Genomic DNA, 15,726 nt, shown 5'->3' with positions numbered 1-15,726 from the left:
CTTCAGGAAATGCATTTTCTAGTTTCTCTCCATCTTTCTCTCTATCCCTCTCATTCTACTTTCTCTCACACTCCATCTCTCTGCTTCACTCCATTTTCTCTCCTTTCAATATTTTCCCTCTTCACTCTCTCTTTACTGTCTTTATCCAGAGCCTTTCTTCTTTCTTTCTTCCACTCTTCTTTCCGATCTTCTTTCCTTCTTCCACTCTTCTTTCCTTATTCCACTCTTCTTTCCTTTCTTCTTTCCTTCTTCCACTCTTCTTTCCTTTCTTCTTTCACTCTTCTTTCCTTCTTCCACTCTTCTTTCCTCCTTTCACTCTTCTTTCCTTCTTTCACTCTTCTTTCTTTTCTTCTTTCCTTTCTTCACTCTTCTTTCTTTTCTTCTGTCCTTCTTCCACTCTTCTTTCCTTTCTTCACTTCTTTCTTTTCTTTCCTTCTTCCACTCTTCTTTCCTTCTTCTACTCTTCTTTCCTTTCTTCTTTCACTCTTCTTTCTTTTCTTCTTTCCTTCTTCCACTCTTCTTTCCTTCTTCCACTCGTCTTTCCTTTCTTCTTTCACTCTTCTTTCTTTTCTTCTTTCCTTCTTCCACTCTTCTTTCCTTTCTTCTTTTCTTCTTCCACTCTTCTTTCCTTTTTCCACTCTTCTTTCCTTCTTTTACTCTTCTTTCCTTTCTTCTTTCCTTCTTTCACTCTTCTTTCTTTTCTTCTTCCTTTCTTAACTTTTGCATTTCATGCACTGGTATTTCCTTCAGGAAATGCATATTCTAGTTATTCTTTGTACCAAACCTCTGCGCTTAATTCAGCTCGAACCGCTTAACGTAGAAACTTCGTTCGAACTTTGTCGCGTAGGTCTTGTAAAGGACACTTATGCTATGCCATTTTTCTAAACTTTATACTTTTTAAGATATTAAAGAAAAACTAATACAAATTTTCCCATTGACTTACATTGGGCCATTATGAGATCATAATAGGGTCATTAAACTGGCTTGCACCTGTGCTTTACTGACACCTGCGCCAAGGTTCCAAGGCTCCTCTTCCCTCTGTCCCTCTCCATTCAACTGTATAACTAGGAATATTAAGAGACACCTTCCATACTCTACTTCTTTTTCTCTCCATCTCTCCATCTTTCTCATTATCTCTCTCAGTCTATTTTCTCTCACACACCATCTCTCTGCTTCACTCCATTTTTCTCTCCTTCTTTCAATATTTTCCCTCTTCACTCTCTCTTTATCTCTTTATCCATAGCCACGGCCCTAGCACATTTGGCGCTCTAGGCGAGCTTCACTCCTGGCGCCCCCCCCGAAAACGGAATTGCAACTTTTCAAATGCTATTTTGCCCTGTAAGACTGCATTTCTTTCACATAAACACAACAACGATCGCGACGATGAACAAACATTAATGCAAGAACAAATCACTGAGAAAATGTCATGCCTGTGCTGGACTACGCTCCTGCCACGCCCCCTGTTCAACTGTTTGTGGACGCACACACACCTCCACGTCATCTTCCCAATGCAAATATTGTTTTCTTAGTCTTCTAAACGTGAATCTAAAATGATATAACAAAAGTATGTAATATCATCATTTGTTAAATGTAGCTATGTAGTTATTAAGCATTTTGGTGTATTTGGACAGCCTGCCATTTTTTTATTCCAAGATGCATAGCTCTTGATTAGTTGAATCATGTCTAATTAAACTGGCTAGCTCGCTCCACCAAAACTAAAGCTGTCCAAATTTGATTACTCAAATTTTTATGACGCAAAATGAAGCAAATTGCGGTACAGCTAAACTTGAACTGATGTTTCGACTGAATGGCAATAACAAGGAACGTCACAAGTCACTGGCTAGCTAGCGTTAGCTAACTAGCAAGATTACATACAACACTTGGATTTTTACCAGTATTCCTCACTTGTTGACAAGTTGCCGTGTTTGGCTTCCTTAATGGGTGTGCTATGCAACGAGTAAGATATGTGTAGTGTTGTTGCACTGGCTATTGGCTTTATATGTGCGCCCCTATTTTAATCATGTCTTTTTTTGTATAATGTAGAATAAATGGACATATAATTTTATATCTGTAAAATCCTTAAAGAACTATGTGACAGGGAGTAGGAAAACTTTCAATGATAAGGTACATCTTTTCTTCTTAACTCCACTAAAGTGCCGGGGGCAATTCACGCATTCGTGAACGTTTTCTTATCTGGAATTCATTCTAGGCTAGAACAGGATTGAAGGATTTACCTTTCTCCTTGGCACGTTTCTCTTCTTCTTTCTTTCTTTTCTTCTGAAATTGTGCCCCGGATGGCTTTTGCCTCTTCATTATTTTGTTCTTCAAAGTTTCTTGAACACACACACACTCTAACCAAACGCCTCCCTGTGCTAGCATGTTCTGACAACACCAAGGACATACGTACCCCTTTCCGTTTTCGATTTTTGGCTCATTTTACCCTAATGTTATATATATTTTTTTATGTCAAAATAGAGATATATAAGGGGGCGCAGTTTTTTGCGCCCCCCTCTGAGTGGCGCCCTAGGCGACCGCCTATACCGCCTGTAGGAAAAAACGCCCCTGCATAGCCACTCCTGTTCACTCTTCTATCCTTTCTTCTTTCAATTACTCTGCCCATCAATTCCTACACTTTTTTCAACTTTCTAGTCAGCCTTCTTTACCTTTACATTCCTCTATCCTCCCTCACACTCCATCTCTCTGCTTCACTCCATTTTCTCTCCTTCTTTCAATATTTTCCCTCTTCACTCTCTCTTTACTGTCTTTATCCATAGCCCCTCTGGTTCACTCTTCTTTCCCTTCTTTTTCATTTCTTCTTGCTTTCTTAACTTTTGCATTTCATGCACTGGTATTTCCTTCAGGAAATGCATATTCTAGTTCATGTTTGCTTTAAGGTACAGTGTGTAGATTTTAGTGGCATCTAGTGGTGAATTGCAACCAGCTGAATACCCTTCGCTTTACAAGCGTGTGAGTACCCTACAATGGCCATCAAATGCCATAACAATGTGAAAAGCCTCATCTCGAGCCAGTGTTTTGTTTTGTCCTGGGCTATTGCTTTGTGGAAGAGGACCTGCTTCCTATGTAGATACGAACAGCTCATTCTAAGGAACAAAACTAAAACTAACAAAAACATAACGATTCATAGTTAGAGGTAATTATATACTAATGAGAACTTAATTATGAATACTATATTTCATTTATACTAATAGATGCCAATAAAAGCTACACACTGTACCTTTAAAGATTAAAACTTTTTTCTCTACCTATAGGTGCACCTATTTGTTAAATTTCAGCTTTTTTTTCGGCCCCTAACCAGGGGTGTTACCAATTTGATGATGTTACCGCGTTTGATGGAGCCAGGGCCGGTCCTTCATACAGGAGACATAGGCGGTTGCCTAGAGCGCCTCCCAGAGGGGGCCGCCAAAAACTGTGCCCAGCAAAAAAAAATTCAAGCCAGTTTTTTGCGCAACCTTCTATATCTCCAACCAATATTTTGACATTCAAAAAATAAATCTAAAAAAAGAGCTCTGTGTTGTCAGATCATGCTAGCGCATTGATGGGTATGGGTCGAGTGTGTGTCGAAGCGAGCGTTGAGGAAAGAGACTAGAAAGAACTATGAAGAGGCAAGGAAGAAGAAGAGAAAGAAAGAAGAGAAACGCACCAAGGAGAAAGGTATGCAATTTTGATTGTATTGTCAACTTTAGCGAATGAATCTAAGGCTGTTTCTAATACTGCTTACCTTACGAAGTACACTGCAATACAGTGCGTAGTGCACAATACGCACTTACATCTGTAGTGCGTTCTGTCGCAGATTAGTGTTGTCTCAAATGGAACACTGACGGACGCAAATGTGCGAGCCATTTACCCATAAATCTGTGCGCCAGCTTCCTCCGGCCAACTGGACATTTTAAACAAAGATGGCGGACCAAACTCTGCTGACGGCCGTGTTTTGTATGTAAATGTACATCTTTTTGCGTTTTCTCGCTTAGATTTGTCAAAAGTTACCGAGAAATAGAAACTGTACTATCAGATAACACAGTTATTGTAACCAGCAATAATGGTTGAAGTGATTTGCGAGGCGTCAGTTAGCCAACTTTCCAAACTGAAAAGCTGCCGAAAGGGCTCCTCCTCTTCCGCTATGTAGCCAAGATGGCCCCGGTTTAGGGCGAGTAGTGTCCATCATTTCACACTGCTTTTTTTGACCGTTTGCAGTGTGCCATCCAGGTACTTTCAGTACCCTGAATTCTGCTGGTTCTGTCAGTGTGAACGCCCTAAGCACTGAAAGTCAGTGTTTGAAGTGCGCAAGTGCGCGGTAGTAGACACGGCCCTAATGTCATGTAATCTTGCTAGTTAGCTAACGTTAGCTGGCCAGTGAAGGGGTGTGACATTTGTTATTGCCATTCAGTCGAAACTGTCATCAGGCTATTTTTAGCAAAACATAGCGCAAGTTCAGCTGTACCGCAATTTGCATCATTTTTGTTGTGTCATGAAATTGAAATTCGAATAATAATAACAACCTTAGTATCGTTGTAGCGAGCTAGCCAGTTTAATCAGACCTGATTCAACTAATCAACAGCTATGCCTATCTTGGAATGAAAAAAGTATGTTGGGCTGTCCAAATACACCAAAATGCTTAATAACTAAATAAGCTGTCCCAGGAGAAATGTACCTTACTGGCCATCAAAGAGCATGACAACTCTTGAGTTCATACATGCAAAGCAGCTCACAGAAATATATCCCGACTTGTGTATTGCTCTGTGGAACAGTGCAACGCTACCAGTAACAGTAGCTTCAGCCAAGAGTAGCTTTTCTAAATTAAAACTGTTGAAAACGGTCACGCCTGAAAGGCTGCGATTCGTCCAAGCTCCCTCCTGAGCCCGCCCCCTCAGGAGCTTATAAATTCAGGAGCGCGGACTGAAACTTCCTTGGAAAGAAAACTGAGCGTAGAAGTATCAAACCAAGGGCAACACTGTACACGCAACACTTGTTATATCTGGTCCCTGCTTAAGGAACCGAGGTTACGTAAGTAACCGAGACGTTCCTCATCGCAGTTGAGCATTTATTCGGTCTTGGGACAGCCTGACCTCCATGGAGGTGGAGTCTAGAACCATGCCTAGGAAATGCGTGGTCTGGCCTGGGCGCAGAACGCTTTTTTCCTTGTTTATTACAAAGCCTAGTCGGTGCAGGTGTGCCGCCACTAGATGGCAGTATTGCACCGCTGCTGCTCTTGAATGAGAACAAACGAGCCAATCGTCCAAATAATTGAATAAACGCAAACCGCGTTGTCGTAATGCTTCCACGCACTTTGTGAAAACCCTCGGTGCCAAAGCCAGGCCGAACGGGAGTGCATGGAACTGGTATGCTATTCCTCCGAACGCAAACCTCCGAAATTTCCGATGTCTGGGGTGGATCGGGACATGGAAGTAAGCATCTTTTAGGTCTATCGTGATGAACCAATCGTTTGGTCTTTTGAACTGCACGAGCCCTGCTCGTCTGAGAAGTCCAGCAGACTCTCGTCATCCAGGCCGAAGTCCAGCTCCGGCGTGGGCTGGTCTTCGCCTGGGGGTAGCTCCACCGCCTCAGTCCGCGCTCCTGAATTTATAAGCTCCTGAGGGGGCGGGCTCAGGAGGGAGCTTGGACGAATCGCAGCCTTTCAGGTGTGAATGGATAAATGCTTCGATTTGGACCCATGACTAACGTCATGACCCATCTGTTACATCGCAGTCAACTGCGATAAGGAACTCAAATATAACTTGGTCCAACCTTATGGAATGCTGATACCCGATACCAATATTTCAGCGTTAGTTACCTAAATTCTACAGTAGCCCTGTGAGGGACCGGGCAGTCACCCCACGTTATTTTGGGAGGTCGCGACTGGACTGGGTGGTGTTGTTGGGAAGAAGGGTGCAGGAGATGGTGGCTTGTATACAAAAATATATTCTTATTTATTTCCCTGGGGATTCTTTCAGATCAACCCCGAAACAGGTCTATACAATAAACAAACACACATTTATAAACACAAAAGATGGCCGCACTCAAAGTGCTACAGACATAAGGAGAACTAGGCATATCAGAGACTGCTAGGCACAGACTAACTGTTCACAGGTCACATGGACCATATTCAACAGACAGGTTCAGAAGGAACAGTCAATACACCAAGCACAGGTTCAGGAGGAACACATTGACGAAAGCACAGGTTCAGGAGGAACACATTGATAAAGCACAGGTTCAGGAGGAACACATTAATAAAGCACAGGTTCAGGAGGAACACATTGATAAAGCACAGGTTCAGGAGGAACACATTGATAAAGCACAGGTTCAGGAGCAGTGGTGGAATGTAACGAAGTATTTTTACTTCGTTACTTTACTTAAGTAAATTTTTACGTATCTGTACTTTACTTAAGTAAAAATAATAGTGCATACTTTTTACTTTTACTCCATTACATTTTTTAGCTATTATCTATACTTTTACTCCGCTACATTTCTACAATATGTGCTGTTACTCGTTACATTTTATGAACATAGTTTCGCCAAAATGTTGCCTACACAAAACTATGGATTGTGTTGCTGTTTTGGAAGTTTAAACCAATCAGGTGGCTCTATCAACTCCAATGATATCAGAGTGCGCGTTTGGCAGCAGCACTAGTGGTAGCTTTGCCTGTTATAGTTGAACATTCAGCCTGACTACTGCCTATTCAACATGGATCCAGAGTCGGCCTGAACTGAGCCCTCTGATATGAGCCACCCTTGGCCCTATTTAAAAGATATGTTCGAGTTCAAAGGCCCCAAGAATGACTCCTGGAGGTTTCAATGCGTTTCCTGTCTCCCTCAAAAAAAGGAGTTGCTAGCCTTCAATAATTCGCCCTCAAATTTAAAGTAGCATATCGCGGTAAGCAGAGTGATTGTTATGCTAAGTTAATGTCCCTGACTTTTGAATATTGATATATGTATTTAATTCGTTTACTGACATGATATTATAATGTTATCTAGCGAAATGCATGTTGACATACAGCAATAGCATCAAAAAACATGATTGGACCTTCATTATATATTTAACGTAGTGGTAAGATAAAGCTGGTAGGTTAGCTATGTCAAGCTAGCGTGCCTTGTTCTGTCCAGTTTTACAATCACATTTGTTTTTCATGTTCCATGTTTCCCTTTTTTACACGTTTACAATTAAATAAAAGATTTAAAGATATCACATGGTGTCTTTATTGGTTTGGCTTAATGGTATTAACTTTGCAAATAATCCCTGGTAGATAACTTGTCATCCGCAGAATTGTAAGATATAGTGTGAACAGTATTACAGATGGTAGGCACAATAAGTACACCAACCTTTCCAATTAACAAATGTTGTTGCTTATAATTATTACTAGTAGTGACATCTGTAGAGGCATTTATTACCACTAGCTATTTCTTTATCAAAATGGCACAGCCTAGACATTGAGAGACAACCCATTGCGTGAGTACTTTTACTTTTAATACTTAAAGTAAATTTAAAAGTAAGTACTTTTTACTTTTACTTAAGTAGGATTGTTGATGTAGTACTTTTACTTTTATCTTCCTGGGTACTTGTACTTTTACTTAAGTACTAAACTTCAGTACTTCCTCCACCACTGTTCAGGAGGAACACATTAATAAAGCACAGGTTCAGGAGGAACACATTAATAAAGCACAGGTTCAGGAGGAACACATTAATAAAGCACAGGTTCAGGAGGAACACATTAATAAAGCACAGGTTCAGGAGGAACACATTAATAAAGCACAGGTTCAGGAGGAACACATTGAAAAAGCACAGGTTCAGGAGGAACACATTGACCAAGCACAGGTTAGTATCCACACAGCTAGATACAACTACACTTCACCTCACAGCAGGTAAGTGTTTTCCACGCAAACGCCTTTCAGGCTCTCATGCCTGTTCGTTAAGTTCTCCCATGGCCATCTCAAGGGTTAAGAAAAGTCTCTCCTCGTGAACATGAGGCGCCCTTTAAATAGGGCCGCCAGCTGAGTTCAGTTGAGCCAATTTAGCCTCCCGGGTCCAGCCACTATGGTGGGGGAGCCCGGATCGAACCATTGTGGCGGGGGAGTCCACACCAGGGCCAAACTCCTCATGTGACGGTGAGAAGTGGAAGAAAATTTCACTTTCTCACAAGCCCAATCTAGAAAATTCAGTCAAATAAAGTTTTTATCAGTGTTCCACTAAGTGTTCTTATTATGTTTACATATAGCGGCTATTTTTTTATTCGTTTTTGTAAATTCGGTAAAAGATGGCCATCAGTAAGCTCAACTAATTAAAAATGTAAATGAATCATAGGCCTGTTAGCTTGTAGGCCTAACTATTTTAACAACATTTATTAGTTTGGTCACGTTAGTGTAATAGGTTTATAGTCTATTAAATGAAAAACTCGAAGTTTGACCCATCCTTGAGAAACCCGTCCACAACTCACAATTGCTGCAATTGCTTCCCAGGCCTATGGGAAATGCAGTCAATACCAGCCTAACGACAAACAATATTTAAAAACGGACCCATGTTCAGATCTTGTATTTGCATCAGGTGATAAACGGGTAGGCTATGTTAATGTATAAACTCGAGAATTGATGTAGCTGATGGATTACTCGAGTACTCTGTGCAACCCCTACCCTGTATGTGTTTGAAACTGACAGAAAGAAAAAGCTGAGCGCAGTTCCTTTGAGATTTCTTCAATGGCAGTTGTCTTTGGACATCTGGAGGGATTTAGTTACAGTTCCGAATATCAATATGAAGATATCATTTTCTTATTGGCAATTCACTTTCCATGAAAGACTAGGTGAAAGATATTGCTAACTTAAAGACTGGAAACCACATAACCCCTCCCCACCTGCACACTCACACACACACACACACACACACACACACACACACACACACACACACACACACACACACACACACACAAACACACATTAGACAAAACAAACGTTTTTGAGCATTAATGTGGTCATTTTATTCAGGTCTTCATGGTAAAAGAACACAAATGTGATTTGGTCTATACAAACTGTAAAGACAATAGAATATATTTGTAGTGGAATTTGAATGTCAGTTGAGGATTAGTGGTAGCGGCTGACAGTCATGACAATATACTGATATACATTTTGTATCTTGAGTAATAGATTAGGGTTGTTTTTGAAGAAGGAAGAATGTGTTTTTGATTCATATACCCCGGGAAGCGTGGGACTGGAAAACATTGTGTTCCTCTGGCATAATGTTCAATGGAGAGAAGTCAGAGGGTCAACATACACTGGTAAAGAACTGCAGAGGAGACGAAAGCAAGCATTCACTATAATTCTTGAGGTTACTGGAAACTACTGGTCATTGTGGATGAAACCACTGACCAGTAGATACCTGTTAAGCCCCAGTACTGTTAGTGTAAGTCCTCAACTAGAGATATGATATTGTTGTTCAAATAGCTGATGTGTATATTTGACTAGTACAGGTTCAGTCTGTGTAGATGTGACTCTTCTAGTATTGCTGGTTGATGGGCTTTAGGCATCAAACCTTCTTTCGGTCCGTCTGTTTGGGGATGGCCTCCTTCTCTGGTCCTATGCATCGAACCCCCTCCATCAACATTGGAGTTCCATGGTGGCGGTCTAAGGTAGAACACGACAGGCACCATTTCACAGCAGTTCGACATTTACTCAAAGTGAAGATAAAACTACTCCTGGGACCACCAGAGGGTGCTGGTGGATCACTTTCCTGGCTAGACTGGCGCTTCCTCATTTAGGATGACTTGTGTGGTGCTAAAAAGAAGCTATACCGCTCATCTGAGAGATATGGATGTCTTCCAAGTCAGGGGATTAAAGTAAAGGCCTGGTGGCATATGACTAAAGGCCGAACTCTCCTAATTCCCTACAGCCCTAAATTCTGTGCCAATTTTATCACTGTGTGTGTGTGTGTGTGTATGTGTGAGAGAGAGAGAGAGCGAGAGACTATGATCATGTTTTTGCCTTTTTTGTTTGTGTATAAGTATCTGTATGTAAGTGACTTACCCATGACTCTGGCCTGAAGTTTGACCCGCACGCTACCATCCCTTCTGCTGCGGTTGACCAGCAGCAACTCCTCCTGCAGCACCCCCTCCTGCTGGGTGGTGTACTCACATACTACTTTTACCCCACCTGTATCACACGAACACATACACACACACATGCACACACACACACACACACACATATACATACATACTCGTGAATCTAAAATGAAATTAATGCATATAAACCCCCCAAAAACATGCATATAAACAAACAAACATCCATATGCATATAGTCACACAAAGACTGGCACTGAAAATGTGTTATTCATTGATTATTTATAACGCTATATTTAGCTGCATATTGTTCTACTACAGTAAAACAAAGGGTGGTGAAATGTTAAATCTCTCTGATCAACAAAATATCTCTGAGGTAGGTACCAGTTGCTGGGTTCACTAGTTACACAGCACAATTCATAGTGGTACCATTTGGATTACTGCAGACTACAAAAATAAAAGACCTCAAAACAGTAACAAAAATAGACGACAATGTCTCAGTATTTGTAGTACTCCACAAATGGATTGGTGAAGTGCTGAAATGGGAAACCTGAAGTCTGGAGTAATGATTATGGTGCAGGTATGCTTGACGGAATGGTTGTTGTGCACACCAACTGTGACGTCAACACAGCACCATGACCTTGTATGCTCGCGCTTGACTTGCTGCAGTCTTCTCCTAAGTGATAGGTAGTACTGCCAAGAAAAATACCATCTAAACTGCTGGGAGGTATGCAGCGTTTAAGAGTGAAATGACAGTTTAACTGCATCACCAGTATTCATTTGTGGATAAACTGCTGGGAGCAGCTATTAGAAGAGCCAGATAGATCACAGTGAAATATCCCATATAGCATGACAGTTAAACCGTATCACCAATATTCAGTTGTGGATTAAACTGGACAAGTCCTAAAGGTTTCTGGTTAGTGCTTGTGTTTATTATTAGTCACCGGCAAGACTATAACATAACATTAACTAGGTGAACATAAGGTGTTATGGTAACAAAACACGCTCTCAACTGCATTTTAGAACTTGTTTCCCTTTTTTTCTCCTTTTTTCCATCAGGGAGAGATGTTACATATGGCATGGTGTTATATGGCAGCGTGCACCAGCGGAAACGACGTCAATTTTGGCATACTGCCATGTGCAAGGACAGTTACAGCGACCATAAATCCACCTTTAAGCTCACTTATGAGTGCGTCTTACAAATGTCTGAGGTTATTCTGTGGAAGCACTGTCAGTGAAAAATACTGATAGCAAATATTATGTGTCTCCATAGTTTTTCAGCTGCACATATCAGTCTTGGCATTCATGAAGAATTGCAAAAAAAGATGTGCATTTCCATATTAAGATTGACTCACACTGAAATAAAGATGGGGTGCCAATCAAGGAAGATATGCAAATATAGCAGGACTAGAAAGCATTCACTTCCAAAAGGAATCAGAAAAGCTGCACAAATAATTGCAAAATGAAGTCAATAATGTGACAAACTTAAGTGTGGAGGTAATGCACACCAAAGCATTTCACCCTGTGCGCATCTTGTTGAAGGCATATGTTGGGCCATAGCGTTGAGGTGGTGATGCCAGCTGGCATGTACCTTCTTGGCGAGGGGTGATGCGGGTGGCACGGAGGCGCGGCTTGGCTGAGGTCCTGAGGGCAGGAGACAGGGTGGCATCTTTGCTCATTGATGGGACTTGTGGGAGGTTGAAGACTATCTCATAGCGGTGCAGGCTTCTTAAGAATCCCACCTGGACAAAGAGGACGATGGAGACTGAGTCCGAGTAGCTCACTGATGAAAACCCATTCTGTTTGCAAAATTATTTATTGCCAAAATGACAGCTTTACCTTAAAGGATTATACAGTATTTGTTATTATTCTTTTCAGTTTTGCACTATGTCATTGTGGTGGTGCAACATGAGAGAGATTATTAAGGTAAGTAAGGTCACTTAAAATGCCGTATGTGAATATTTGACCATCAAGTTGAGTCTATGCAATGATCAACTGCATGAGACCAGTTCACATGTATGTAAATATGGAGGTGTTTAGTGTCTGGAGAGGGATTGTTTCTGTAACCTCTACAATTCTTTCTTTACACTCAGGGGGCTGGATGTGCATGCTGGAGATGTCTGGAGAAGCAGTTCTCTGGGGTGTAATTCACAGAGTGTGCACAATGTGTTAGAAAGCATTAGTCTTGTGTAAACAGGCATGCAAATAGTGTTAGACTAAGCATATTTGGTACACAACTTTTTTTTGAAGAAGTAAAAAAAAAACACTTTCAACTTCTGAGCAACTTCTACTGATCATTTTGTTTAACTTTTCTGATACCTTTGTGTGGAGGTATTGTTGCAGTGAACAATGCTAAGTAGTTTTGCTCACTTCCTCATAGTTAACATGTGTAGGGCTATGCACAACAGCTGAAAATTGTTGGCGTAGTGTCTGTGCCCATCCTCGCTCACGACAAGCCCAGAGGCCCGCTCACCTTCACCAGGTAAGCCCCATCAGGTTCCAGGATGGCACTGATCACCTGGCCAGGCTGGGTCTCATCTGAGCACTCTGGTGAGGTGTTGGCCTCCTCTTCATCATGGAAATGCACCCCACCGCCCTTAGATGTGGAACCTTGAGAAGAGTCGGGCCACAAGTCTTCAGAGTATGTATACATCAAGGCATCACCTAGCCAGGGCTTCCTGGGATAAAACCCAAATTATTTTTTACTAACCCCAAATATTTTCAATGAATTTAATCCTCCCTCCCCCAAAAAACAGAAACTATCGGGATTAGGTTTAGACAAATGTGAGAAACCAGTAGACAAATAGCGGTGTGTTGAGAGAGATAGAGAGAGAATGTGTGTGTGTGTGTGTGTGTGTGTGTGTGTGTGTGTGTGTGTGTGTGTGTGTGTGTGTGTGTGTGTGTGTGTGTGTGTGTGTGTGTGTGTGTGTGTGTGTGTGTGTGTGTGTGTGTGTGAAGTGTAACACTTACAGAACAACTGTCAAAGAGTTGTAGCTTCAGTCAGGAATATTTTAAGCCGTTACACAATAAAATGGGTTTTTGGTAAATTGCAAAAGTGGTTTGGATTATGGATTTAAAACTGGTGTACTCCATTGAATCAAGCTAACACTAACATGACACAAAGAAACATGAACAACAAACCAAATAAAACAGGTAGCCTAACACAAAACAACACTAGAGGTGCACGCACCTTTTCTTGCTGTTGCCATGTCAGCATCAGGCTGAGAATGATCAGCCATGTCAGTGTGTTTTCATTTCCGATAGCAATAACCCCAAGTGACCTGAAAGGAAATGCATTGATGTACAAGTAAAGCATCATGCCCTAGGGATATACCAACTAGATTGATAGCATGCATGCCCTAGTGATAGACCAACTAGATTTTAAGCTTCTATAATTAACTTTATTTTTTACTTCCCTGGAAACCACCCTGCCTCAAAGCGAGATGAGGGCACCATACGGTAATTGTTACAAATGGATGACCTTGATTGGATAAGCAAGTTACCAGGGTTACTCTCAAATACTACAGTTTGGTTCCAGCACTAGCATATGAATAAAACATGTATAGACGATGTCCACAGTAGGACAGGGGTACGGTAAGGTAATGGCCTGGGCTTTGACTAGAAAACTCTCTTGCAGTACATGCAGGATGGAGAGAACTCTTTTCATCGGTTGAAATTAAGTTCTGTCAGACTTCATTCCAATAATTATCCCTATTCGATTTGTAATACTTTTAATCGTCATGCGGTTGTTATGAGTGAAACCCAATACGCACTTTAATCCCCCTGTAGTTTTATCCCATGTCGTTATGCCCTGCCCAGCTGTGTGAGTGTCCCAGTGAGGCAGACAATGACTGGATTCAATCAAAACTAAAGAGGCTTAAATGAACTGCTGCAGGGCTGAAGCAGAAACCTATAAGAAATTGTCATTTTAACATTGTAAGGTGGAGATTTCTAACGCAATAGCGGGAATGGAAAATGCTAAGAGCGTTATGTAACCCCAATCAAGCTGACAAATGGAAATAAAAAAAATCATAGGTAGCTCGGTAGATGGTCGGACAGAGCGTGTTCCAATGGGACAGACCGAGGGTAACACCACTGAGTCTATTTTTGGACAGAAGGATGCCGAAAAGCCATATCTGACCATATGATAGCTTAAGTCAATGTAGTTAAATAATATTTATACACTGAGCAACTGCATTTGAAATTTGTTAATCGAATAGTATTCTGCTATAATGAAGGTTATAGCAATGGCAGTGGTGCAGTTTCAACGGTGAGAGATGAGAGACAGCAACGGGATAATAAGTGAACAGTTCGTTCCAATAGGCTATGAGTGGAATACTAAAGCATCACATTTTAGATTCAAACCGGTTTTATAAATTTCTACCATGAAAGCCCAGTTGATAGGTTGAGACATTTGTATGTTAAATTCATAAATCCCATCTCATAGCCATTGTAAGTTATTGCTGTTCTGTCATGACCGATGCAACCAAGTAAGTATGACACGAGGAGTCATCGGTTATCTGTCAACTAATATAATTTAGCAAACAGCTGTTTTGAAGTAAAGGTGCAGGCACAGAATCGCGTAGCCTATATGCACACAAACACACACACTCACTCATACACACATAAACACAGAGATTCACACGCCCAAATCCATCTACCTGATCGAGCATCGAGGCACACCTGTTTGGGAATGCAATTTTTGGTCAATCTAACAAATACAATAATACATAATGCCATATACTCACCATTCAAATCTTATCTGATCAAGTATAGTTAGTCAATCACCCGTCCCATTCGCTAGATAATGTTGCAGGCTGACCGTACGATGCATAGAGCTGGGATTGACGCGATACATCGGTCACTGTGTTAAGCCACAATCATTGGCTGCTGGTGGTCCCAACAGAGACAGGATTCCCGTATCTCTGATGCAGAATTGATTTTCGAATTATAGCGCTCTCTACTGTGTGTATTTGTTATTACAACGCGGAAGTTCACATACTATCCAAATAAAACAAAAAACGTGTCAATTTACCCCGTCTAAAATGTCATAGGCATTGCTGCGGCCATTCAGCCTGCGTAAGTAATCAAATAATAAAAATTGGGATTGTTAAATAAAAATATGTGGTCATATTAAGGAAGGTGATACAATGTAAGGATAACCGTATATCCTGTATATTGTATTCTACTTTTCACAGTTATAGTATAGTTAAAAAGTTATAGTTAATGTGTTCAGTATATTCAGTTGTGCTACCCCAGTGAAATGCTCATGAAGGCAGGTTAGTTGTTATTGTTGTATCCTGCTGCCCAGGTTTTACGGTTGGGTAGTCATGTTGTTGTGTTCAGCATTTGTGGGTTACAGACAGCACATATTGGAGGAGGGAAGGAGGGACTTTATGGATTCTGGGTACAGCATGTGGTCTGTGTCGTGGCAGTCACCAGCCAGTTGTGCGTTGTTGTTGTATCCTGCTGCTCAGGATTTATGGCTGAGCAGTTGTTATATTGGTTAGGTACTTGCTTGTGACCCAACCAAAAGCACAAGGAATTTAACAGATTTCCTGTGTAAAACAAAAATAATTTAAAAAAAATGAGCAGATTTGAAAACAATTATAAAAACTAATGGGTCCTGTACACTGAAGTGTCTGATTTTGAGACATACATGTAT

General features: G+C 41.1%; 1 protein-coding gene across 2 annotated transcripts; it reads right to left on the bottom strand.

Annotated features, from left to right (window-relative positions):
• Nucleotides 1-9,090: 9,090 nt before the first annotated feature.
• si:ch211-151p13.8 (uncharacterized protein LOC562078 homolog) lies at nucleotides 9,091-14,939 on the bottom strand. 2 transcript variants are annotated; one of them, XM_012831722.3, is made up of 6 exons: nucleotides 14,810-14,939; nucleotides 13,252-13,342; nucleotides 12,535-12,671; nucleotides 11,653-11,803; nucleotides 10,027-10,152; nucleotides 9,091-9,627 (listed from the first exon to the last, which is right to left on the bottom strand). In XM_012831722.3, the coding sequence occupies exons 2-6, from the start codon at nucleotides 13,298-13,300 to the stop codon at nucleotides 9,530-9,532; spliced, it is 561 nt and encodes a 186-aa protein (XP_012687176.2). In that variant the 5' UTR covers nucleotides 13,301-13,342; nucleotides 14,810-14,939; the 3' UTR covers nucleotides 9,091-9,529. The 2 variants fall into 2 exon arrangements, with proteins under 2 accessions (XP_012687176.2, XP_031416287.1); XM_031560427.1 differs by lacking the exon at nucleotides 14,810-14,939 and having other exon boundaries at nucleotides 12,535-12,739; nucleotides 13,252-13,323.
• Between the last annotated feature and the right edge of the window lie 787 nt (nucleotides 14,940-15,726).

This window comes from Clupea harengus, chromosome 22, assembly GCF_900700415.2.
Source record: "Clupea harengus chromosome 22, Ch_v2.0.2, whole genome shotgun sequence".
In the NCBI taxonomy this organism is placed as follows: Eukaryota; Metazoa; Chordata; class Actinopteri; order Clupeiformes; family Clupeidae; genus Clupea; species Clupea harengus.
This window is presented reverse-complemented; position numbering and strand designations above follow the sequence as displayed.

What these genes read in the sequence shown, in the direction of transcription:
- si:ch211-151p13.8 (XM_012831722.3), bottom strand. Translation starts at nt 13,300, where the DNA reads ATGGCTGATCATTCTCAGCCTGATGCTGACATGGCAACAGCAAGAAAA. An exon ending in CATGGCAACAGCAAGAAAAG is followed by an intron (nt 12,672 to 13,251) that starts GTGCGTGCACCT and finishes ACTCTTCTCAAG; the next exon opens with GTTCCACATCTAAGGGCGGT. An exon ending in CATCACCCCTCGCCAAGAAG is followed by an intron (nt 10,153 to 11,652) that starts GTACATGCCAGC and finishes CGTGTGATACAG; the next exon opens with GTGGGGTAAAAGTAGTATGT.